This window comes from Colias philodice, chromosome 19 (assembly GCF_061535455.1).
Source record: "Colias philodice isolate Cphi_HAF_F1 chromosome 19, ilColPhil1 Martin Lab GWU primary, whole genome shotgun sequence".
NCBI classification, from domain to species: Eukaryota; Metazoa; Arthropoda; class Insecta; order Lepidoptera; family Pieridae; genus Colias; species Colias philodice.
In genome coordinates this window covers 1,171,049-1,197,138 of record NC_143104.1, presented here as the reverse complement: position 1 = coordinate 1,197,138, position 26,090 = coordinate 1,171,049, and the positions used below count along the sequence as shown (strand labels likewise).

General features: G+C 39.6%; 1 protein-coding gene across 1 annotated transcript in view; it reads right to left on the bottom strand.

The window, feature by feature from the left end:
• LOC149479725 (ras-specific guanine nucleotide-releasing factor 1-like) overlaps nucleotides 1-26,090 on the bottom strand; it is a 50,411-nt gene that overhangs the window by 5,000 nt on the left and 19,321 nt on the right. Inside the window, exons 18-31 of the mRNA XM_089707502.1 lie at nucleotides 25,877-25,944; nucleotides 25,596-25,690; nucleotides 25,063-25,327; nucleotides 20,562-20,719; nucleotides 19,811-19,913; nucleotides 19,556-19,626; nucleotides 19,194-19,214; nucleotides 17,884-18,033; nucleotides 17,428-17,626; nucleotides 17,097-17,194; nucleotides 16,673-16,806; nucleotides 15,527-15,717; nucleotides 14,661-14,740; nucleotides 13,658-13,775 (exon numbers count right to left, since the gene is read on the bottom strand). Of these exons, the coding sequence (XP_089563628.1) occupies nucleotides 13,658-13,775; nucleotides 14,661-14,740; nucleotides 15,527-15,717; nucleotides 16,673-16,806; nucleotides 17,097-17,194; nucleotides 17,428-17,626; nucleotides 17,884-18,033; nucleotides 19,194-19,214; nucleotides 19,556-19,626; nucleotides 19,811-19,913; nucleotides 20,562-20,719; nucleotides 25,063-25,327; nucleotides 25,596-25,690; nucleotides 25,877-25,944 (1,751 nt within the window). The remainder of the gene's footprint in view (nucleotides 1-13,657; nucleotides 13,776-14,660; nucleotides 14,741-15,526; nucleotides 15,718-16,672; nucleotides 16,807-17,096; nucleotides 17,195-17,427; nucleotides 17,627-17,883; nucleotides 18,034-19,193; nucleotides 19,215-19,555; nucleotides 19,627-19,810; nucleotides 19,914-20,561; nucleotides 20,720-25,062; nucleotides 25,328-25,595; nucleotides 25,691-25,876; nucleotides 25,945-26,090) is intronic.

Sequence of the window (26,090 nt, the reverse complement as noted above, 5' to 3'; positions counted from 1 at the left end):
AATTTCCATAGTAGGAAGGGTAATTGAATAGCAACGGCAAAAGACGGCGCCACGGGCTGCTTGCTGCCCGCGCACCGCGCAACCTCGAAGGTCAACAGCCTCCCGGAGTAGAAAATATTTATAAACTTTTGAACTATCGCACGAGCCAAGCGAGCGAAGCGAGCGAATCACGGCAGCGGCTGGCGTAAATATTCAAATAGGTAGCGAGGAGCGAAGCGACGAGCGAGTTAGGTTAACTTTTGAACTACCGCACTAGCCAAGCGAGCGAAGCGAGCAAGTCACGTCAGCGGCCGGCGTAAATATTCAAAGAAGTAGCGAGGAGCGAAGCGACGAGCGAGTTAGGTTAACTTTTGAACTACTGCACTAGCCAAGCGAGCGAAGCGAGCAAGTCACGTCAGCGGCCGGCGTAAATATTTAAAGAAGTAGCGAGGAGCGAAGCGACGAGCCAGTTAGGTTACCTTTTGAACTACCGCACTAGCCAAGCGAGCGAAGCGAGCAAGTCACGTCAGCGGCCGGCGTAAATATTGAAAGAAGTAGCGAGGAGCGAAGCGACGAGCGAGTTAGGTTACTTTTGAACTACCGCACTAGCCAAGCGAGCGAAGCGAGCAAGTCACGTCAGCGGCCGGCGTAAATATTCAAATAGGTAGCGAGGAGCGAAGCGACGAGCGTGTTAAGTAAACTCTTGAACAAAGCGACTTTAGGGCGATTCCCACTCAAACAAAAAAACTACGTAGGTTATTATCTACTACGTTAAAAAAACCAACTTCAAAAACGGAAAAGTAGGTTCTTTTTTTGTAGTGCCGAAAGCATTATGAATTTGATTTTAAACGAAGCTACTAAAAAGACTGAAGTTTTCAATACGTAATAATATACACATCTTCACACATTTATTGAGTGAATGAGCCAATCGATCACGCTTTATAAGCGTAGGACTTACACCAAGAGTAGTGTAGTTTTTGTATCGAAAATAGCCAATTTTTATTATTACACGCTTTATATTAGCTTCACCTGTATGTTTGTTTGTTTGTAACCGACTTCTTTGGGCGCGATTTTGATCCACTTTAAACGGCCAGATTTCGTTCAAACTTTGTAGATTTATTGAGGACCGATGACAATACACTAATTTGATAAAATTTTCTATTTTTTAGTTCGGTTTTCTATTTTTTTAGTTTTTTTAAACTATTATTATTTGTATTGCGTATAATGTAATTGAATTGCAAGTAGGTAGTTCTTGTATCGAAATAATCGTAGTTCTTGTATCAAAAAATAGCGTAGTTTAATCAGTGCTTAGTGCTTGGCACCGACTTCAAACCTATATAGTGAATAGCAGTAATTATTTTTTACGTTCGTTTTTGAAGTCGGTTTTTTTAAAGTAGTTATTTTTATAGTGTAACGATATCTTATTCGATACACCCTTTGACTGTAGTCCTATGGCCTTTCACTTAGATATTTTCAGTGCCGAAAGCATAATGAATTTGATTTTAAACGACGCTACAGATAGTGTATTTAAGTTTAGCAATGGATAAAAATTGTTATTTAAAATTAAACGTTATTCAATGGAATTGTCAAAGCTTACAACCTAAGATTGTTCTATTAGAGAGTTTGCTTACCCAAGAAAACATTCATATTGCAGTATTAAATGATCTTAGCTTGTCCGACCTCAAATGAAGCAAGAAAATTACTTAATTAAAATTGTATCCTTAGGTTTAAGTAGACGGTAGATAATTATTATGCTTTACTGTTAGAATAATCTGTTTTGTTATGCTTTGATTTTATTTTTGAGAGTTACATGATCAAGTATGATCAAACTCTCGTATTAAATAAAGATATAAAAAATAAATAAATAAAAAGACTTGAAGTTTTCAATATGTTTATGTTTCATCTTCACACATTTATTGTCTTTCTCTCTTTATTATGAAAAGTCACCGCTATTGATTAGACACCTCAAATAAATGAAATTCGGGATCACGTTTCAAAAATTTAACCAATATTTGAATAAGTAATTTATAAGCAGTTTCGACTGACTGTAGAATCGCTGTTAGCAGATGTAACAAATGGACAAGAAATTCGAATGCATTTTCAAATGACTGAAGATTTCTGCCCCGGGATGAGCCGCGAGCTGCTTGCAGCTCGCGCACCACGCACCCTCGAAGGTGGTCAGCCCCCCGGAATAGAAAATATTTGAATGGGAAATTTATAAGCACTTCCGATTGACTGTGGAATCGCTGTTAGCAGATAATAACAAATTGACGGGGAATTTTAATGCATTTTCAAATGACTGAAGATTTCCGCCCTGGGATGCTTCCGCACCACGCTCCCTCGAAGGTGGACAGCCTCCCGGAGTGGAAAATACTTGAATGGGGAATTTATAAGCATTACCGACTGACTGTAGAATCGCTGTTAGCAAATGTAACAAATGGACAGAAAATTCGAATGCATTTTCAAATGACTGCCCTATTGCTTCAACCCAGGGGCAAAAGGGGCTCGCGGGCTGCTTGCAGCCCGCGCACAACGCACCAGCTAGTATTATTATAAATCGGTAAACTACCAAAGTACTTCCGAATTTTCAGACAGACAAACAAGTAGTTTGAACACGCAGTTTTCTTATACTAGTAGCAAAAATCAAAACCATAATATTATGTTTCCCTACTATATTTTACTAAAAGTCGAGTGCGTCGAAATCGTAAATAATAATATGTTTTTCACCTTCCTGGTTATTTTCCCATAGTAAATAGTGTTTTAGGTTTGTTGTTGTAGGTAGGAATAATAATAATTATTCTTACATGTTGGTTATGAAATGTATATTGAAATAATTTACTTTTACAAATCATTAGTGATATAAGTTTTGAGTGAAAATGCTTGGATCAGCATAATATTATATGGTACTTCAAATACATGTTTTGATAAAAAAAACAATAGTGTAATAAAATAAAACTGCGTTTTATTGTAATCAATGTTGACAATTTTAAATTCCAAAATTATTGATCAATAAAATAGTTTACACCAACAAATATAACTTTTATTTTTATAACAATCGTTCATAATATAAACCGTAGCAGGTGGCGTTTTGAAGTTCTGTCTACTCATACAGAAAAATGGAAAACTTGTTTTTTTTGTAAACAATTTATTACTCATGTTGTTTGGCAACTCGAAGCGTGGTCGTCCGTCGTAGGTACTTTTGTTCGGCGTCGCGTCGTCGTCCGCGTCGGCTTGATATAAAACATTCTTGATTTCATTGACACGCGCTATGATTTGCGCGCGGAATTTCTTGTGTTGTGAATTTATTTTTGTATGCTATGCATTTTAATTGAATCAAATTGCAATATTTCTCTAGTATGCATTTGAGACTATATTGTAATAATTGATCGTGGGTAGGTATAGTAATTAATTATTCTAATAACGCAATTATATTTTCGGTGGGATTCAAAACAAAAAATTGGCCCGTGATTTTTATGAAATTTCACCACATTGCAAATTATATATTATACAATTACAATTACAATTATTATAAATCGGTAAACTATCAAAGTAATTACAAACTTGCAAAATATGCTTTTCCGAATTTTCAGACAGACACACAATTTTATTAGTTTGTTTTAGCAAAGTAGGTACCTATACCTATACGCTTACGTCGCGCGTCGCGTCGTCGAAAACGGTGCGCCCAGAAACAAACATACCTAATTCAGTTACAATCCTTTTTTTGTTCCGTAATTTATTGTATTTATTCTAATACGATTTTTTTTATTCGTCGGCCAGTTCTACTAGGTATAAAAAGATAAAATTGAAATATAATTATTGTAGCGACAGCCATATTATGTTACTATGTTTTCATAAAGGTGAAAAACATACCTTCCTGGTTATTTTCACATAATCTTATCTTATATATAAAAATGAATCGCAAAATGTGTTGGTAAGCGCATAACTCGAGAACGGCTGAACCGATTTCGATCATTCTTTTTTTATTATATTCCTTGAAGTACGAGGATGGTTCTTATGTAGAGAAAACGTAAACATGTACCACGGGCGAAGCCGGGGCGGACCGCTAGTCTTATATATAAAAATGAATCGCAAAATGTGTTGGTAAGCGCATAACTCGAGAACGGCTGAACCGATTTCGATAATTCTTTTTTTATTATATCCCTTGAAGTACGAGGATGGTTCTTATAGCTAGAGAGCTAGTTAGTTTAGTTTTAGTGCAGTGGCAGTGTAAATGTTGTTGTTGAGGTTATGTAAATTTAACACTTTAGTTAACTACCAAGATATAAAGAAATGAGGATAGGACACAATAACTATTGGTTGAGGTATTTATAAACTCATAATATACTTTTAAAAAAATCACGTTTTAATAAATTTCTAGAATTAAATTAGAACAGCTGATTCAAAATAGCCTAAAAAATCTTAATAATAATAATTACGCTTCACAGCAAGAAGAAATGTACCATATGTACCCGCACAAAGTCGATATTGTGTTGCCTACCGTTCGACTCAATGGCTAGGGTTGTAACTACCTTTAATAATTATTACCAAACTAATAAACCGAGTGATGCGAAATAACCATAATTCTTTTAGAGTTTGATAAAATGATCAGGCAGGTATTTTCTTTAATCCTCTGAATTCTCGGTTACTAAATTGTATCGTTGAAATTATTCTTAATCGCGTAATCATATGGAAAACACTTTTCATTTGTTTTTTTACTTTCACGCCCAACTACTATACAATAATTACGTTGTTTCGGTATTTTGACGAGAAAACGCAGGAAACATCCGTTGTATCATTTTAGATAGATTGTATATTTTGTATCTGTAGAATTGAAATCAAAGCTATGTATATGTTGTCTCCATTCTTTTCTTATCGGATTGTTGATCCCAATGCGAATGCGTCACTTAAATTTTATAAAAGACAATTAAGAACATCAAAAATAAAGTGATACGTAAATATTTCACAGTGCAATATATTATGTAATTAATAATAATTATATATTTATGAAAAAATAATTACATCAGATTTAATAATAGCAATTGTTTTGAATGTACATAATATGAATAAATGATTACATCATAATAGTAATAATCACAATTGTTTTATTTCCCATTTGTTGCAACCCTAGCATATTTTCATGTAGCAGCAGAAGTACCTACACTGGCGGCGCGGCGGCATCGTGCGACATCAAAGGCATTGCCTTACTAGGTAAGTTTATAATGACTCATTTCTTTTATTATATAATTTACGTTTTACTTTTACAGAATCCGATTCAATGGATTATGAAGACGAGTCACACAACGCCATACGATAGTGATGATGAATGAACATTTCAATAAATGCATGCGTGTTTTTTTATGTTGTTTTGTAATTGTTAATTGTTTCTTAAATAAAGAAATAAACTAAATATTTAAATGATGATTTGTTATTTGCAACACAACTTTATATTTGAGATTCTTTACAAATGTATATTTAGTTTTGTATCATCAAATTTATAAATTTTATTCCATAGTTTTCAAAATTAAATGTAAATGACCATAAAAACATTAATAAAGTAAATCATTGATGTAAGGTCAGGGAACGTAATACATATATACATCTGACCATGTAGAAGCTAAGTCTTGTTGACTGCTGAAGTCTGTAAAGTTTTGTTGTCTGCTGAAGTCTGTACGCAATGAAAATGTCTGCCGTTTCGAAAATAAGTTTTTAATACCCTAATAAATAAAATATATGAATGGCAGATCTGGTCAAATACTTTCAAAATTGTATTTTTTTCAGCACTTTCATAAGTGTCTGCCAGAATGTTATCCGCGTGATAATGGTCTGCCATTGTTATTTTCCGATAGTAATAATAATCTATTTTCAAATATCAAAATGGCAGACGTGGTCAAATGGTTTCAAAGTTCGCCAAAAATTTCCACCTGTCTTACCTAAGCGCGCGCCCCGTCCACCACTCTGGGCTTAGTGACTCCTCATCTCATGTATAGTAGGTATAGGGGAATCAACACACAAAAATCCAGATCTGGTCAAATACATACAGGTAGCTTTGCGCTAGCTCTCTAGCTATTACTTCTTATGGAGAGAAAACGTAAACATGTACCACGGGCGAAGCCGGGGCGGACCGCTAGTAAATAATAAAATAATAAATAGTGTATTAGATTTGTTATTGTATCTTGTATACCTACGAATAATTATTCTTACGTCTTGTTGGGAAATGTTCAAATACCTACCTATTGAAATAATTTACTGTTACAAATCATTAGTGTTATTAGTTTTGAGTGAATAGGCATGGATCAGAAATTCAGAATATAATATGCTACTAACTACTCAAATACATACATGTTTACACAACAAACACCACTGACCTCTATAACTATAAGTTATAGAGGTCAGTGACCGTCAGTGACAAACACTATGGATACCTACGCTCGCGAATGCAAATTCGGTGATTTACTAATTATTGATACCTAGTCATTGAATTCGTTTTGAAATAGCCTGTACTTTGTAATTTTTAGTGTTATAGACATTTATAAAATGTGGTGCTCATTTTTTTGTAATAAATCATCCCGAACGCTATTGTATTTTCGTTGTTTTATTTCAAGTGAACACCTATACAATTTTGTCACGAGCCGCCTCTGGCCTCTGGGTGAAATAAACAAGTCAAATGATTTTTGTTCTAATTGTATTTTGGTAGTAGTTTGTTTAGAATTTACATTACCATTGTTTAATTTTTATTTTGTATTTGCAGTAAAATAAAAAGATGAAAAACTTCATTAGGTATATTGTACGACACCTCACTCTGAATCGCGCTAGCGAAATTTTTTCGTTACAGAGCACATATACAACTTTCGGACAATCTTCATTGAGGGGAGTGAATGGACACCTTGGAAAATAGGACTCGGGAGAACTGGGTTTTGTTTGGTTGTTTGTTCTTGGTCGTTTGGTCTCTCGTTCTCAGCGTTCTGCTCGCTGATCAATAAATAATTAATTAATTAATTGATTAATCAAAATTAATTAATTAATTAATTAAATAAATAAATTGATAACTCATAAAGAGTTGTTATAATTTTATTGCGGCCAGATGTGAATAAACACATCCTGCGATCATGCCGCCGCCGAGCGTGCCGCTGCTACCGCAGCGACGCGCGACTCGTCCGCGCGCACTGGGCCGCAGGGTCTATAGTCGATCGGTTGCCGCACTTGAAATGGGCCTGGACGCCATTGCCGCTTCCGGCCAGGCTGCAATCGTGGCCCGCTCAACAGCAACCGGCCGGCTTCCCGCGTTGGTACCGGAACCTCTATCAGGTGCCGGCGATGAATCGTTCCTGGCGAGTCCCCTGACGTTGTCGCCGGCCCAATCCACCGAATCCGTATCGTCGATTACTCGCTCGCTCACACCGAGTCGCCGACAGGCCTCGGTAAGCGCCGCCACACCAAATCCGGGCACTTTGAAGCGCCCCGCACAGGCACCACTGCCGCGCACTCCGCGCTTCCCCGCCCCTTTACCGGGTATTCCGGTGGGACGCTTTCCCTCCCCTCCACATAGAGTAGAAGAGAAAGCCATCACAGCATCCTCGTCTCCGCCCACGCTGAATATGCCGATGATGTCACCGGGTTCTCCTATGGAAACCGGGACCACCGGCACCTCATACGCGAACATAGCCGCGTCTCAAAAATCCCCAGCACCTACACCCTCCACCTCCTCCGCCGCCGTTGCGCCCGCCGCGACCAACTCTACCTCGACTGCGACCGACACTACTGCCTATGCCTCCACCTCTGCTGCTGCCGGCGCCACAAGCGCCGCGCCCCCTACCAAACAGCCCAACCGCTACCCCCCGCTTATCGTGGAGACGCTGCCCGACTGGCCCACCCACTTTAGAGAGTTAAAGAAAGTCCTCGGGCATACCCCAAACGGACGTCCATTTGGCAAGGGCGTCCGCTTCATACCAAAGACGGACCAGGAGTTCCGACTCATCCAGCGCTATCTTACGCAGCTGGAGAGCAATACCGGAATCTCCTGGTTTTGCTACTCGCTGCCCGCTGAAAGAAGCGTTAAAGTAGCGATCCGCGGCCTGCCGGCTAACACAGAACCGGCACTAGTAGAGACAGAGCTGCGAGAGCTCGGGTTCATCCCAGAGCACGTCCGCGCAATACCCGCTCGTCCAGGCAGGCCGGGCTGTTTGATGTTCGCGCAATTGCAGCGGACCCCGGATCTCATCCCAGGCATTTATGAGGTGAGCGAACTGCTCTGTATGCCTGGGATCACTATTGAGGCCTGGCGCGGCAGAAAGGGGCCCGCGCAATGCCATCGCTGCCAGCAATTTAGACACTCCTCCCAAAACTGCCACCGGCCAATAGCCTGTGTGCGGTGCGGTGAGAACCACCCGGCGAAGGAGTGTCAACGTTCGCGCGAGGAACCACCAACGTGCGCCAATTGTGGCGGCGCCCACACGGCTAATAATGCGAACTGTCCCATCTTTCGCAAGGAGACGCGCAACCGCCGAGCAGGCACCGTCGCACGCACTGCCACAAATGCCCGTGCGCCCGCAACAGAAGTCGATGCACCTGGCTCGCTCATGGCTGCCGCCAACCAGCCAGGACCGACGGGCAAACGCCGCCGTAAACGTGGCAAACGCACACAAAAGCGGCCACCAGCTACACAGCCTTCCGCGCCACCCACTGCAGCCCCAGTCACTGCACCGCCTAGTGTACCGCCTGCAGCATCCACCTCTAGGCCACGCTCTGCGCCGCCCGCCGCGCCGCAACCTACCCAGCGTAGCAAAACGTCCAAGCCCACCGTGGTCGCCGCCCCTGTACGGGGGACGAAGGCGAAGCGAGTGATGCCGCTGGACCCCCGATTAACCAAAGTAATCAGCACCCTTAACCAGGTGCTGATAGCCATCCAAGAGCAGCGTGACCCAGTACCGCTGATCTTGGGCTGTATCGCGGAGCTTTGCGCCTCTTATGGCTGAGCTCCGTATCGCTTTTTGGAATGCCGACGGGCTCTCAGCTCAAAAAGCCCGTCTCTTTAAAACATTGCTCTCCCAGCGTCAGGTGGACATCGGCCTGGTTAACGAGACACACCTCAGACCAGCAGACAAGTTGAAGGTTTCCGGATACTATGTCTACCGGGAGGACCACACCTCGCCGATCGGGACTGCTTACAGGGGATTAGCAGTCCTGGTCCGTCGGAACCTCATCCACCAACTGCTGCCAGTACCTCAGTTGCAGTCGTCGTACGCCCTCGGCGTAGAAATCTGCATAGACCGCCAGCCCATCCGTGTGTTCGCCTTTTACAAGCCGCCGCAAAATCGACTGGCAGTGGCTGATGTCCGAACCTTGCTGGACTCGCCACTGCCCACGATCCTCGCTGGCGACTTCAACGCGAAACATACGGCATGGAACTCCAACACCGTGAGCCCGGACGGCAGACGCCTACTGGACGATGCAGATCGCCACGGTTACGAAGTGCTAGGACCAGAGGTCCCAACGCACTACCCGTACTGTGCAGCCCACACTCCGGACGTCATCGACATAGCAGTAGCTCGCGGCCTCGCTGCCGCACCGTCACTTGACGTCCTGGATGACCACCTCATCTCCGACCACCAAGCCGTCCTCCTGACGCTGACAATGACTCCATTGACGACATCGCTGCCTTCTCCAAAGCATCGCCAGGACTGGAGAATCTTCGCCAAACACATGGCCGAACACTCGCCGTCCTTTAGAGTAGAGAGCCCTGCAGACGTCGATCGACTCGCAACGGACCTCAGCGCAGTCATGTCCAATGCGCTTCGAGAGTCCAGACTCGATGCTGCAACTACTCGTAGAAAACCCCAGCTCCCTGCCTACATACTAGCGATGTTAGAGGAGAAGAGGAAGCTGCGTAGACTATGGCAAAACCTGCGATGCCCGGCCATGAAGACGCGGCTGAACGCCCTGGCAGCCAAGATATCAGACGCACTGGAAACGGTAGCAGTCGAATCTTGGCACACCGCCATCGAGCGAGCCGGCGATGACTGGTCCGGCATGCACCGCCTTTGCCGCCAGCTCTCCAGGAAGCCCTCTCCGATTAGACCCCTCATGGCCGGTGACGGAACCCCACGTTACCGCGCCGAGGATCGAGCGGAGATTTTCGCAGACTTCCTGGAGAAGCAGTTTACGCCTAATCCGACTGCGAATGTGCAGCACGTAGAGACCATCAAGCGACATGTGATGGACTACTTAGAATTGCCGATACCGCCGACAGAAGATCCCATCGTGTTCTCCCCTGGTCGAGTCCAAAGGATGATTCGCCGAACTAAACTGCGCAAAGCCCCCGGTCCCGACCGAGTCACCAACGAAGCGCTGCGTCACCTACCCCCGCGAGCCATCGCAACGCTGACGCGGCTCTTCAATGGAATCCTCCGTACCGGGCACTTTCCATCCCCGTGGAAGCTCGGCCGAGTCATCCTGATTCCCAAGCAAGGCAAGAACATCATGCTGCCTGAGAGCTATCGCCCCATCACTCTTCTGTCCTCGACCTCGAAAGTTTTCGAGAAACTACTGTTGCTGCACATTACGCCCCACCTTCAGCCACGCGACGAACAGTTCGGGTTCCGCGCCGAACACTCCACCACTTTACAAGTGACGAGAGTACTGCACCACCTCGCCACCGCCTACAACAAGCGAGAACAATCGGTTGCAGTATTTCTTGATATGGAGAAGGCGTTCGATCGCGTCTGGCACACCGGACTCGTCTACAAGCTGTCCACGTCTACTACTCCGCGTCGAGTAGTTAAGACTGTGGCCACCTTCCTGCAAGACAGGCGTTTTCAAGTGGCGGTTGAAGACGCTTTGTCCACAGAGCGCCCCATCCGAGCCGGTGTGCCCCAGGGAAGCTGCCTGTCGCCCGTCTGCTATAGCAGATACACGGACGACATTCCAGTCGCTGGCGGAGCTATTTTAGCGTTGTATGCCGACGACGCTGCGTTTATCACCACCTCGCTGAACGCCAAGCACGCATCGGTAAAGATGCAGCGAGCACTGGATGCGCTTCCCTCATGGCTGGAGGACTGGAGACTCAAGGTCAACGTGGGTAAAACTCAGGCGATTTCCATCGGGCGGGCGCGCCTTCTGCCGCCCCCGGTGTCTCTCATGGGCGAGAGCGTCGAATGGTCACCGACGGCCAAGTACCTTGGTGTGACCATTGACAAGACGCTCTCGATGCGGCCCCATGTGAAGAACGTAGTTGCCCAGACGCGTGCCGTGCGGAACATACTCCGCCCCATGCTAGCATCTCACCTGCCTCTCCGTACGAAGCTGTGCATCTACAAGGCGTACGTTCGCACGCGACTCACCTATGCGGCCCCAGCGTGGTTCGCGTTAACCAAAGAGACAGACCGCAAGTCGCTGCGAGCGCAGCAGTCGCTAGCGCTCCGCACCATCTCCGGAGCACCACGCTTCGTACGGAATCAGGTCATCTCCAGGGACCTGCGCATGGAGAGCCTGGACGACTTCGTTCGTCGCCTGAGTTCCTCCATGTTCGCGCGCGCCGACGGAGCGCGATCCCAGCATTTGCAGGGCATCGCGCCATACCATCGGCGACCGCCGGACATAAGAGGCCTACCACGTGACCTAATCTCCTAGGACACGACCGCTTCCTCGCCGCTGGCTGATGGGCGCCCCCCGGCACCTTGCCGGCGGGCTCGACCTCGCTAAGCGGCGGGTGGCTTCATCCACGGACATTCCTCCCTGCAGCAGCTAGCAGATCGCCCGCGATACCACGCGGGCTCGATCGCACTGCAGCAGGACACTTCCCGGACACGACACCTCGGACCATTAGGTCCCACCCAGTGCCCCGCCTGTAGTTGCAGGCGGCGTTGCCACCACTGAAAGGGGCCGTCGCCCCGAACAGTTACCCCGAGGCCTGTGAAGGCCTGCGTGGAAGACCCCGAGATAAAAAAAAACTTCATTGAGGCCGGCCGGCAAATCGAGTATGTCGAGAAACTTCACTTATTCGATGGAGGTATTCTACCTTCCTTCCTCCACAGTTGTGGGACCCCGACGTGCATTGAACACGCAGCTTTCTGATACTAGTAGCTAAAATCAAAACCACAGATATGTCTGTGATCAAAACCATAATAATATTTTTACCTATTATTTTACTAAAAGTCGAGTGCTTCGAAATCGTAAATATGTTTTTCACCTTCCTGGTTTTTTTTCCATAGTAAATAGTGTTTTTGATTTGTTGTTGTATGAATAATTATTCTTACTTGTTGGTTATGAAATGTATTTTGAAATAATTTACTTTTACAAATCATTAGTGATATTAGTTTTGAGTGAAAATGCTTGGATCAGCATAATATCATATTTGCTACTTCAAATACATGTTTTGATAAAAAAAAAACAATAGTGTAATGTAGGTAATAAAATAAAACTGCGTTTTATTGTAGGTAATCAATTTTGACATTATTTATTTCCCAAAATTACAATAAAATAGTTTACGCCAACAAATATAACTTTTATTTTTATAACAATCCTACTTCCTACTAATGCGAAAGTTCATACATGTTTCAAAAGAAAAACTTTTACTTTTACTATTATTTCAATTTATCCGGTTTAATTAAGACTTAATATTGATACATATGATCATTATAAATACAAATAGGAATTAACAATATAACGAATACGTGGCACAACTAAAATTTTACCGATACCACCCGTGGTCATTCTCCTTTGTGGGTCATTTGTAACAGGATGGCGGTTCTACAGCGAAAAAAGAAAAATGATGGTCAGAACGCTGATACCGGATACCTTAAGATACTGTAATATAAAATATTACTAGATTAGATAAAATATTATAGGTAGTATCTTCACCGTGTGTGACGCGCTTTACATTCACGCCATCTAGAGTTAAATCTTTATCATTTTTGTATACGTCTGTGTGTGTAAACGACCCTGTATGCAATGACAGATGTTAAAACGCATAATTTTACCGAATTGGGTGGATTTTAAGGCAATGATATAACATATTTCAATAAAATATAATATTCAGTAACCGCCATGACTATTCCTAGGTTTGATGACTATTCCAATTACGCAAAAACTCAAATAAACTAGAAATGTAGAATTCAGCGCCATCTAGCGGGATATTGGCTGGGAACAGATCGTTGCAATCACCTTAAGGTTAAATTAGGTATGAATCTCGGAATTCGAGATACCCAGTTGTCTGTAAATACTTGTATATTGACACCCTAAAAGTTGTCTCAAAACCTACATATTGTAGGGTGTAAGCAACTATTAAATTTCAAGGTCAAAGGTCACAAAAATCGGTTGTATGCGCTTTCTTCGGAAATATCTCATTTCCTATGAGTTTTTTTGCTATTTGCATTTATTATCAATATTGTAGAGTACAAAATTCTGTATTAATTTTGATTTACAGACTTTTTAAAGTGAAGCTTTTATTACATTGTCTCAAACTTTTTGGTCTGTGTAGCGCATGTCGCATGACGGTCGGCTGCCGAGTAGGCATAAAGGAGTGTTCGGAAAGTTTCACTTTTACCGTGGTTTCATAAAACCACACAACATTTTTTTCTTTACAGAATTTTGTATTTACAGACTTTAAGCTGGATATCTCGAATTCCGAGGTGAAATTCCTAAAATGACTGCACTAAGTACCATATTTTAACTTTGTACTCACCATCCGCATCTTAGAGAAGTTAAGCAGACTCTCTGGAGTATAATTTGACGTTCCTTCTTCGATAAAAGATAAGTCCGACAAATACATGCCCAGATATGGAATGCATGGCGGATCACATCTGTAAGAATAAATATTATAATGTTAGCTTTTGTATTAGAATTAAGAATTTAGGAATTAGGGATTTTTTCTAGGACATTATTTACTAGGATAGGAATTACTCATCACACGAATAAATTGTTTTTTAGATGCACGAATGTAACAAGTATGTAGTCAACTATGTAACATGAATTCAAGCAATTTTTTTTTTTGTTTTTTTTTACGAATTTTTAACGCCTCTCCACCTTTCTAGTGGTAAGGGGTCATTTTCAAGATTCATCTTTATTTTGTCTATTATTGATTACGAGTAAGTAGTATAATTTAAATGTAATTCTGAAAAATAATAATAGATTGTGTTATAAAGATCTAAATTTATATTTGTTGCAGGTATTAAGATTGTATTGAGATTAGGTTTGTTTTTATCTGGCATAAAGAAATCACGTAAACATACTCATGATAACATAAAATTATGTTATGATAGGTATTTTTAAAATAGATTTAGATCTTTAATATACTCTCTAGATAACTAGATCCACTTGGAATGAAATAGATATTGATCTATTGATAAAATATTGTCAGAAAAGTGATGAAATTGAATTGTGGAAAAGTTTGAAGATTAATTTGAAATGCGTTTTTCCTAAAAAATAATATTATCTACTAGCGGTCCGCCCCGGCTTCACCCGTGGTACATATTTCGCAATAAAAGGTAGCCTATGTTCTTTCTCAGGGTCTAAAGATTGTCTGTGCCAAATTTCATCAAAATCGGTTGAGAGGTTTAAGCGGGAAAGCGTAACAGACAGACAGACAGAGTTACTTTCGCATTTTTAATATTAGTAGGGAAGTAGGGATTATATTAATTAATGAAACGTACTTATATAACATTTATGTATAAGAAAATGTTAATTACCTGTGTAGAGCGTCCCGTAAATTGCGAAAACGACATTCAGACGAAGTTAAATTCTGCAGTTTCTCCAATGTTTGCTTGCTCTGAAAAACAATTTATTTATTTATAGAAATAAAAATGAAATTTACACCTTATTTCGCAGCAGTAATGTTCAAAGTCTATTTTATTTCTCATTCGAACTCTGCCTTATACTCGCGTAGGCAGAGTCGTGCTTAGGATATTTTTCAAGGGTTAGCTATACCTTATTTTGGCTATGCCTGTTCATTTATTAAAGAAGTCGTGGTTATTATTGAGTTTCTAAAACCAGAATTTTTGTATTTTATAAAAACTTCTCATTTAAATCCTGTATAAAAAAAAACTTAAATATCAAAATTTTAAAGATTTTTTTATAAAATCGAATATTAACTCTACATTTCCAAATTCAAATTCAAATTATATTTATTTGCAAGAATGTAGTTACAAATTTTAGATGTTTTGATTACAATATTATGTGGCTAATACATTCTATCCATTGATTGGGTGTGCAAATATTAAAAAATAAAGTTGATTAGTTTAAAACCACAGGACAGTTCTTTGGCATAAGTATCACTATAAATTATGATGTTACATATATGTAATTTGTAAAATTAAATTGTAAAACTGACATGATTAAAAAGAGCAACAATGGAGTTTCTTGCCGATTCTTCTCCGTAGATACTGCTTTCCGAATCGGTGGTAAATGTTAAAAATATGTACCTATGACGTTTCAAAAGTGCTTCTAGAAGAAGTCTAATTGAATAAATAAATGTTTGAGTTTGAGTTTGAGTTTAATTATTTTACACAAGTCAATTTGCACAATTACGCATTATTAATTTTCATATTCCACTCACCGTCTTGGACACTTTCTCCCAAGTCTTCTTCAACCGGAAGATGGAAGTGTTCGAGATGGCGGCGCAGATCTGCAGCACGCCGTTGAAGTTGTGCAAACAGCGCGCTATGTCGGCCACTGCGATCCACTTCTCGATGGACGACACGCGGCACTTTAGCGCGTGTTCCTGCATCTCGTGGATGTCGCGGGCGCCTGAGTTGATAACAATTCAAACTCAGACAAAAAACTAATTTCAAATAAAAAAAGTAATCGTCGAAATCGAAGAATGTAACTAAAAAAAAAGATCCGAATCGAATCTTTAACCCTGGAAAAACAACTGGGTTGAATTACGCACCACCTCCGTAGTTGAACTAAGAACTTCTTTTTTAAAATCAGTTTAAAAAGCCGAAAATATTTACAGTAATATTCACCACTGCTTAAATCACTAACGGCCATACAGCTGCCGCTCACCATGCAGGATTTTAACTCTTGTACAAGCTACCAGCCCGTAAAAAAATATTATTTAGGTACGATTTGCAACAACGCGTTGTCCAATGTTTAATACTGGACACAAATAATGATTTCATTTTATTTTGAGATCTGGATTCTTAACAATAGTTTGCTTGAAATTTCTTAACATTATTATTGAAAATATGGATCGATCTGTACAGCAATTTACATGAACTTTCGAAAAGCTTTCGACAGCGAGGATCATAAATTACTATTAGATAAAATCGCATTTAAAGGAATGAGACAAAAACTTTTTAGTTGGTTCTCTTTGCATATTTTGAATAGGGTCCAAATAATCAGGTCCAAATAAAGGGTCATAATAATTATGTACATCGATCAGTATCTATAATATCATATAATATTGTCGTTTGGTGTTCCACAAGGATCCATACTAGGTACTCTATCGTTCAATCCATTCGTTAATGTTAATATATTTTTTAAAGTGTTTAATATAGACTTCCAGAACTCAAACTTTATACCTTTAAAGTGACACAATTTAAATATTTTAAGTTTATATGTGGATAATGTCGTTAGTTACGCATTTGTGAAATTTTTGCTTACGGATTTTGTTTATTTTGTATGTAAATTTAATGTTTAATGTTTATAGTTTTTTTAAGGAGAAGGAAACCAAATAATGATAGGAATTATAAAATCTTACCTGGGAAAGGCACCCGTTTCAAGATCTCAGATATAACAAGACTGGAGATGTGGTTGAAGTGCGCCGTCATCATCAGGATGTGGGGAGCTCGTTCTGCTTTATCTGCCTTTGTCCAAGCTTGACCCAGGAATTCCCTAAATTAATGTGCCAAAGGTATAGAAAACAGTGACTATGTATTATTTGGTAAAAACTAACACGTGTTCTTTTTGTAATTTTATTTTGTCTTGAAATATTATTCATTTATCTCTACGTTTTATCTATTTATTCTCTTCTTTTCATATAAGCCTTCTTAAGCAGTTTTGAAAAAGGGACCATCTTGCGTGAGTGCTTTTATAATTCCTGTATTTAGATTAACATTCGCACAGAGAAACAATTCATTTTTAGAACTCAGGAAGTAGACTAGTTCTGGGTAATTTATACTCACTCGCTATGAATGGAGCTAAATATCTGATAATCCAAGTACGTCATCTGTTCAGCTATCTCCAATGCTGATAATGTTTCCAGACTCTCTTTTGTTGGTAACTAGAAAGAACATAGTAAATAGTTTGATATTAGACGTTTTGTGCTAAGGTTTTCCAATAAATTGTTTTTACAATTTATTTTTCAGTTATTACCAAAGCTGTAAAGCGACATAAACAAATTTTCTCGTCTTTATTTCATTTTACTTAATTTAATTTCATTTATCTGGCACCAAATTTGCATCCATAACCCACATACAGACAAGACAAAAACTTTATTTTCCATAAGAAACTTACCCGCGGTGGCGCAAACAACGCTTTCAGATCAACATTTCTATCCGGGGACCGTTCGAGCAAGCGCAGTAACTGAGAAGCTGCTTTATGCTCCGCGGGCAATAATCCCGGACTGCTTTCTATCTCCTTGAGGAAATCCATGGTGAGACCACGTAGACGGTCGTCAGACCAGAAGTCTGATGAGTGTTTGGAAATCCAGTGCCTGTAAAATAATTATTTATTAAGATTAACCAAATAATATTAGACAATTAAAAAAAAAGCTACAAGTGTAGGAACAAACCAACACAACAGCTGTCTACCAATAATTACAAAAATACATAAAACAGATTTTATTTTGCAATTGACGAGTTGATGTGAAATTATTAGAATCGGGCAAAAAAAACGAAAAAAGTAAATCAATTTTTCAAGCAAAAGTCATATAATGATGAATGATAAGGATAATAATTGATGTAAACTTACCGTAACACATTAAGAACTCTCATTGTAGCAGCAGTTGAAATAACTGAATCTCGTCTGGCTTGTGTTGGAGAATTCGCTGGTGGTGACCTCGGGTTCGACGACGCAGACGTAGCCACGGCAAAAGCTACTGCAGCCGTTGATGTACTGCTCCTATATTAGTACGCATGTGTAAATATTGATACAGGATGGAAATTAGCTGCAGTCTATCAAAAATTGGTATTAGAATTTGATGAAATTCCATCAGAAAAAGTAGCTATTGCTGCAATATTTTACGCTTTAGATTTAGATGTAGGTAGATCTTAGGAAGCGTTTAATTATAGGCATAACGTAGCTGATAGTTTTATTCGTTTAAAATTTAACACATCTATTTTTTCATTCTTTCAGTCATTATTTTCAGCCTTTATCCATGTTTTTTTTGAACCGCCAATTTATCAATTTCGATGGGTATTATTCTTATTAAATTTATACGAAGAAACGAGATAGACCACAGCTTTTTTATGAATCATAATTATAGGTTTAATTACGATCTGGAAGTCAAGGAGGAAATTACATGCATGTAAATTAAAATTTTTGTGGTAAGATAAGAAAAGGTGTATGTAAAAGGTAAAATACAAGTTGATACATGCATTCAAAAAGTTTGACTGCTAATTTTCCTAAAATGTGAAGTCTATAATATTATTGATGAATAATTCCTAGAAATTGCGTGCGCGTCGCTCTGCAGATCTAACTGAGCATTATTTAAGCCGCTTTTGCCTAATTAATTTTAAATCTTAAAAAAAAATTATTCTAAGCTTTCTCCAATATTGTGTAGTTATTCATAAAATTAAGATCGTTTTATTTTGTAGTGTATCTGTAAGTGTAATTGTTTGTATCTTCATGGAAAGTTAGTAGGTGATCGAAGTCCATAAGTTTATGTAGTATATCCTGAAAATAAAGCCTGTCGGTTGCGCCAATATAATATGTCAAACTTCAATAAAGTCATTTTATTCTGTAGGTAGTATTATTGTGGGTAGTATATACTGGTAATGTTACACTTTATTGTTGTACAGGTTCAAATTTAACATTTCGGAGGAGTACATGGGTAAACTTGTAATAATCCACCAAAGGTATTTAGGTATTGTAAGGGATAACATTCAATGTGTTGTGATTTGGGTGTATCAATGTATTACCAATTTATTGGATGTAGGTGTGCTGGAGTATATCTAATAATATCAAAAAGGTTAATCGCAAAATTTTCTAGACAAAGCGAATATTAAAAGGTCATCTAGACGCTACAAATCGTTTCTACATTTTACCTCGACCAAACTCACCACAATGGATCTTTTCCAAAGCTGTTCAAATAAATATAAAATCTTCATCATTTAAAATAATCTCACTATTTTAATTCTAATTTATATGCAGTCCTGTTCTATAAGTTCTATGACGTTGATAAAAACCCAACACTCGAGCAAAGAAGATAGTTCAGATTCAGTATTGAAATAGATAATGTTGTTAGATGAATTTATGGATCCGTGCAAAGCGTTTATGAAATTCCAACGAAATCTGATAGAAGATAGTCGAGTCATGCCACAACACCGAAATTGAGATCTTCTCTACAGTTAGTAATAGATGAGATTGTCGATGAAGTTAAAGAATTGGGTGAATTTGGAAATAATGGCAAGAGCAGTCCCACCTTCTATGCGATTGTCTGAATGAAGTTATGACCACGCCAGCTTTCGGTTGACCGGTCTCGCGACGGTAATTCTGTAGTGAATGGATTTATGTATTATGATGCATCGGAATCGTCGATAATTTTGTCTCTGCTGTTAAGTATGGATTGAGAATCTTATTTATTTTCACTTTTCACACAAATTTTGTTTTAACGTAATAAAGATGTTTAAGACGATTAAGAAATTCTCGTTTAAAAGCAAAATAATATTTCAATTACCTGCATCTGTGATGCTTGTGACGTTACAGATGTACGTGGCTCTGAGCCACCATAGTGACGACGTCTCTCGCTGTTGATCGAGGAATTTGTGCAACGTCTTTCGCTGGAAAATGTGGATATACTTCTTTAATAATATTTATTTTGACGAGTAAAGGATTTCACGATATTGTATTTTTTTAACTGTATTTGAATATTAGAGCCAAAAACAACATGACGAAATATACATTTTTTTGTCTGAAATACAAAATATTTAGTGTAAAAGTATGCTTATCATAGTGTGATAAGCTTAATAAAGATGATCATTTTAATTTCATAGAGCTTATAGGAGCTAAATATTTTACACCATTGATTTCAAACCTGAAGAGTGACTTAGGGCGGCCGTACACTGACCGCTCCAAGCAGTTGAGACCGACGGCTTGAAGCCATGACCGCGTGGTGGACTATGGACATTCATTCACTGCCGTACACGGCCTGCTGGAGCCGTCGCGACCGCTTCAAGCCGTCAACTGCGCGGTTTGTAGCTACAGCTCGAGCAGTCAACGACCGACCACTCGAGGAGTCGGTGCACGTCGCTCAGCCGTTAAAACTGCTCGAGCCGTCTGTGTACGGCCGCTCTTAGGGTGGCTTAAGGCGCGACTTAACCCATTGAGCCCCGAACGGCCCGATCGGTCCACGGCACAATAGATTTTCTATTGTGTCTGTGGTTCCGAGGCCTGAGTTATTAAGGCCTGTACGCCCCGCCCCCACTCACCTGACGGAGCGTCGCGCGGCGGTGTCGGAGGCGCGGCGCGGCTCGTGCGGCGTGCGCAGCTCGCGGTGCCCGTCCGAGCGCCGCCGCAGCTCCGCCGCCAGCCCAGCCGCGTGACCGCTCTCCGTGGTGCGCACGCGTTGGATGTGCGCCATACTTACCTGGTCGTGCCGGGTTTTAGAAAAAAAAAAGACGTGTGGCACACGGGAACTGCCGCGGTAAAGCTATTGCATGCTATGCCTTCAAGCCACACCTCCGAGCCCGTCGGAGTGGGGAGCGTGAGGTTTTTTCGTTACGGAATTTCTCGATTTGGTCCCCGTGCTCAAGGCCCGCGATAGAAGCTATGCAATAGCTTAATAAATATTCAGGACAATTTTCACACACGACACGATCTGATCCCATACTAAGCTTTCGCTTGTGTTATGGAAACCAGATGACTGATAGGCATATACAGGGTGTCCCAAAAAGTAGTGATGAACGGAAGCTGGGAGGTAGAGGACCTAGAGGGCTATCCGGATCACCCCCATGTATGTTATGCGATTTTTCGTACTTTCGGAGTTATGACGTTTTTTTCAATTTTTCACCTATCGCCGAGTACGATGATATTTTCACTCATAGTGACATCAATTATTGCGCTAGATGCTTGATTTTTTTTTGTTTGCTAAGCTGAAAGATAGGCCAATTCAGTATGACATTTACTATCGTTAGATCTTCGAATGGAATAAAAAAAAGAATTAAATGCCAAGAAAGATAAAATTACCCAGTATGTTCACCACTTCAAGGCCCCTAAAAAAATAAAATCACATAAAAAACGTGCCCGGGTGACGTATCTATACTTTAAAAAAATCATTGCAAGCGTTCCTACAGCTACATGATATTTCATAGCGTTACATCTGGCCATCGTGAAAGGCCATAAGCAGCCTTTCATGATACTTCTGAATGAATTCATATACCTACTTGAGTTTGGACATTATAAATAAGCATATATGTAGTTTAGTAAAATATGACCATCACGTAATTTAACTCTCTGCTACGCACAACTGTAAGCCAAATGTCACTTATTGAAAATCTGTGCCTGTCGCGAGCGCAGTCGCTCGCGACATCGCAGATTTTCACACAGAGATTTTCACACAGAGATTTTCACACAGAGATTTTCACACAGATATTTTCACACAGAGATTTTCACACAGAGATTTTCACACAGAGATTTTCACACAGATATTTTCACACAGAGATTTTCACACAGAGATTTTCACACAGAGATTTTCACACAGAGATTTTCACACAAAGATTTTCACACAGAGATTTTCACACAGATATTTTCACAGAGATTTTCACACAGATTTTCACACGAGAGATTTTCACACAGAGATTTTCACACAGATATTATCACACAGAGATTTTCACAGAGATTTTCACACAGATTTTCACACAAAGATTTTCACACAGAGATTTTCACACAGATATTTTCACACAGATTTTCACACAGAGATTTTCACACAGAGATTTTCACACAGACTTTCACACAGATTTTCACAGAGATTTCCACACAGAGATTTTCACAGAGATTTTCACAGAGATTTTCACACAGATTTTCACACAGAGATTTTCACACAGATATTTTCACACAGATTTTCACACAGATTTTCACACAGAGATTTTCACACAGAGATTTTCACAGACATTTTCACACGAAGATTGTCACACGGAGATTTTCACACGGAGATTTTCACACGGAGATTTTCACATAGAGATTTTCACACAGAGATTTTCACACGGAGATTTTCAGGCAGGTTTGCTAAGCTGAAAGATAGGCCAATTCAGTATGGTAATATTTACTATCGTTAGATCTTCGAATGGAATAAAAAAAAGAATTAAATGCCAAGAAAGATAAACTTACCCAGTGGTGAACATCACCACTTCAAGGGCCCGTAAAAAAATAAAATCACATAAAAAGTTTTCCGTTTGGCACTTAAAAACTTGCTCTATCTATAAGGTAGCTACCCCGCTATTGCTCAGTGCAAGTGCGACATCATCGTAAAAAGTTGTCTTTTAAATGTCTGAATGCCCTTTTATCATTTTTAATGGTTTCTTTTGCTACTATGAATTTCTGGGTTATTTCGTCCAAATTGTGGCAGTCTCTCGTCTTTGTAGTATCCTCACGGAAAAAAATCAATAGGGTTTATGTCCGGGGACTGTGGAGGCCAGGCTAAAAGGCAAAGATACCCTGAAAGATGGATTGGTCGTTGCAGCCTGCGCATGCGCTGGTGACGCCTGCCTTAAAGCCTGGCCTCCACGGTCCCTCGACCTAAACCCCATTGATTTGTTTCAATAGGGATACTAAAAGACCTCGGCTACTTGAGAGAATACCACAATTTGAACGAAATAACCCGAAAATTCATAGTAGCAGAAGAAACCATTAAAAATGATAAAAGGGCATTCAGACATTTAAAAGACAACTTTTTACGGTGATGTCGCACTTGCACTGAGCAACAGCCGGGTCATTTTAAAAATTTCTGGTAATAATTAAACACCTTGTTATTGGTTTTAATTTGTTTTTATTGATCTTGGCATTTAATTCTTTTTTTTATTCCATTAGAAGATCTAACGATAGTAAATGTTACCATACTGAATTGGCCTATCTTTCAGCTTAGCAAACAAAAAAAATCAAGCATCTAGCGCAATAATTGACGTCACCATGAGTGAAAATATTATCGTACTCGGCGATAGGTGAAAAATTGAAAAAAAAAGTCATAACTCCGAAAATACGAAAAATCGCATGACATACATGGGGGTGATTCGGATAGCCCTCTAGGTCCTCTACCTCCCAGATTCCGTTCATCACTACTTTTTAGGACACCCTGTATACATATAGTATAATTTTAAATAAATACTTATATAAATAATTAATACCCAGGCGTCCAGACCTCTGGCTTGGAAAGCAGGGCCACAACCAACCAAGCCAACCGGTCAGTCAAATATATAAAATGTAAATAAATGAAATAAAAATCGTTTATTTGTTACATAACAAGCCTGTAACACAGCTTTGAACTAGCACAGGCTTTAATTTCCACAAAAAAACACAATGTACAATAAGCTTTGAATACAATAAAAAAAATGTGTGCGTGTACTAGTGTACACACATAAGAAGTGAAACTTCTTTATGACTTTATTTTTCAAAAAATAATTTACTATATTATGCAACTTTACAGAAATACATCGAATCACGCGTGGTAACTGGTAGGGATAAGAAAAAGATGGCGCGTAACGGAAAAATGTCACGCGTAACGAATAAATGTTACACTAAATTTTGTTCCAACCCCGATAAAGAAGTTTCACTTCAAAAAAGATATGAGTTTACATGATAATACGACCCGTTTGAAAGCTTCTGTCGGTAAAGCCGATATCGATAGGTACATAAAGTATGAAGCTTACGACAATAGATGTCAAAGAGTTAAGGGCAAGGTAAAGCGATAGAACTAACGCTTAATATTATACAGGATGTCCCACCGTCGATGTACTAAGCAGAATGGAAGTTGTAGTTTAATATGCGCAGAGTACGTAAAAAATACTAATAAAATTCTAGGCGCATTTATTTTTTGTAAAACCACGTAAAAATCTCTATGTAGGTACACTGCTAACTGGCAACCCGCCCACCTTTGCCGCCCGCTTACGCTAAGCGCGATCGTTTAAATATATTATGTTTTCATAAACACAATTTTACACAGCTTAATAATCAGCAAAGCGGTATATGCCGCTGCTCATAGCTCAATGAAAACACAGAATTTTAATAATATAAATGTAGAATTTAAGCAAAAATTAAAAGAAAGAGCGTGTGTGCCGAGCACACATGTCCCGCACGTGAGCTATCGTTTAAGATTATGTTTTCATAGACAAGCGAAGCGGCTGCGCGAAGCTAGAGAAGAAAACATGGATTTTAAGGAAAAATTTAGCAAATAATTTTTGACGTAATTTTGTTGTTTAAATATTTTTGACGTGATCAGTATAGGCAAAACCACAAGTCCCTTCGCGCTTAGTAAGTATACCGATAGTGAGATGCGTCGCCACGGTCTGCTCGTCAGAAATCGGTGTATACATGTAGATGTTTCATATCAAAAGTCATCGGGTTCTAAGCATAATAGTCCCTCGCTAATATTTCTTTTGGTTGAAGTTCTTTATGTTCTTACAAGTGTGAGTGAAACAATGTGCAGAAATGTGGTTGTTATTATTGTTGGTCTACTATTGGTCACTATTGTGATTCTTCCGTATTCGTTGCACAAAGCCGTAAAAATAATATTTTTACGGCTTTGTGTAATATATAATATTATTATCGTTCATAAGTAAATACTGAAAGTAGCATTCTAGATAAGCATCATTTTATTTTTCATAGTATTTAATATACCTAATTATGTACTAAGTATTTTATAATAAAAATTTATTAATAGTATGATAAAAAAATATCAATAAAAGATCACAACGAGCCATTTGAACCCCTATTTATTACCTCCGAGAACCGCTGCGAAATCTTAAACTTCTCTTCGTGTTTGGGTTTATGTTTCTCTTGTTCCTCTTCCTTATATTTAATATCTTCGTCGCTTTGATCGACCAGTTCAATACTTTCATCTTTCATAATGGCGGCTGCTTTATCGTTATCTTTGTTGTTTGTTGGAGATTCTTTGTCTTTATGTTCAGGACTGCCTTTACGACTCCCTACTAGAGTCACTGAACTTATAGCACCGGGGGATGATGGTGAAGTTCCTGTTACATTAAATCATTTTTTTATTAATACCAGGGGTTATACTATGATGTCTTAAAGCAGTAATCCAATGTGAGAAAGGGATGGCGCTAGAGGACCTATATAGATCTATCATTTTTTAACTCTGGAAATAATACTACTTTATCATCATCATCTGCAGTCTTATTTCCAGAGTGTCTGTAGTATTATTTCCATCATCAGACATCATAGTTACTATTTATAATATGAATGGCTCAATTAAAACTGTTTTTATTAGGAAATTATTATTAATTTTAATTATATTACCTGTAGTGACGGTGCCTTTGAGTGTCTCATTGCTTGAGGAAGTTGCCATTATCTTTGGAATCGTGAGATGGCTGTTGTCTTCTTCGGTTTGCTAAATTTTAAATATAATGTAATTCTCAAATGCTGTTTTTAATATTATTGAAATTAAATTAATGTTACAATGCTAAAGAAGGTTCTACGACTACAAATTGTTAATAACTGTCGATAATACTATTTTCTATTTTTAATCATATCTTCCTTATCATTAATAGTTATTTATGTCAATATAAATAGGTACCTTTCCAACAGCTGAAGTACGACGCGATGGTGCCATTAAATATGGAGACAATTTATCTTCCTCCTCGCCTGAAATATAAAATTATGTCAATATTCTTGGCAACCTATATACATATTTATAAACTAGCGGTCCGCCCCGGCTTCGCCCGTGGTACCTACATGTTTAAACTATCCTATCTCTCAAGTTGGATCGAACTGCACATGGTGAGCGAATT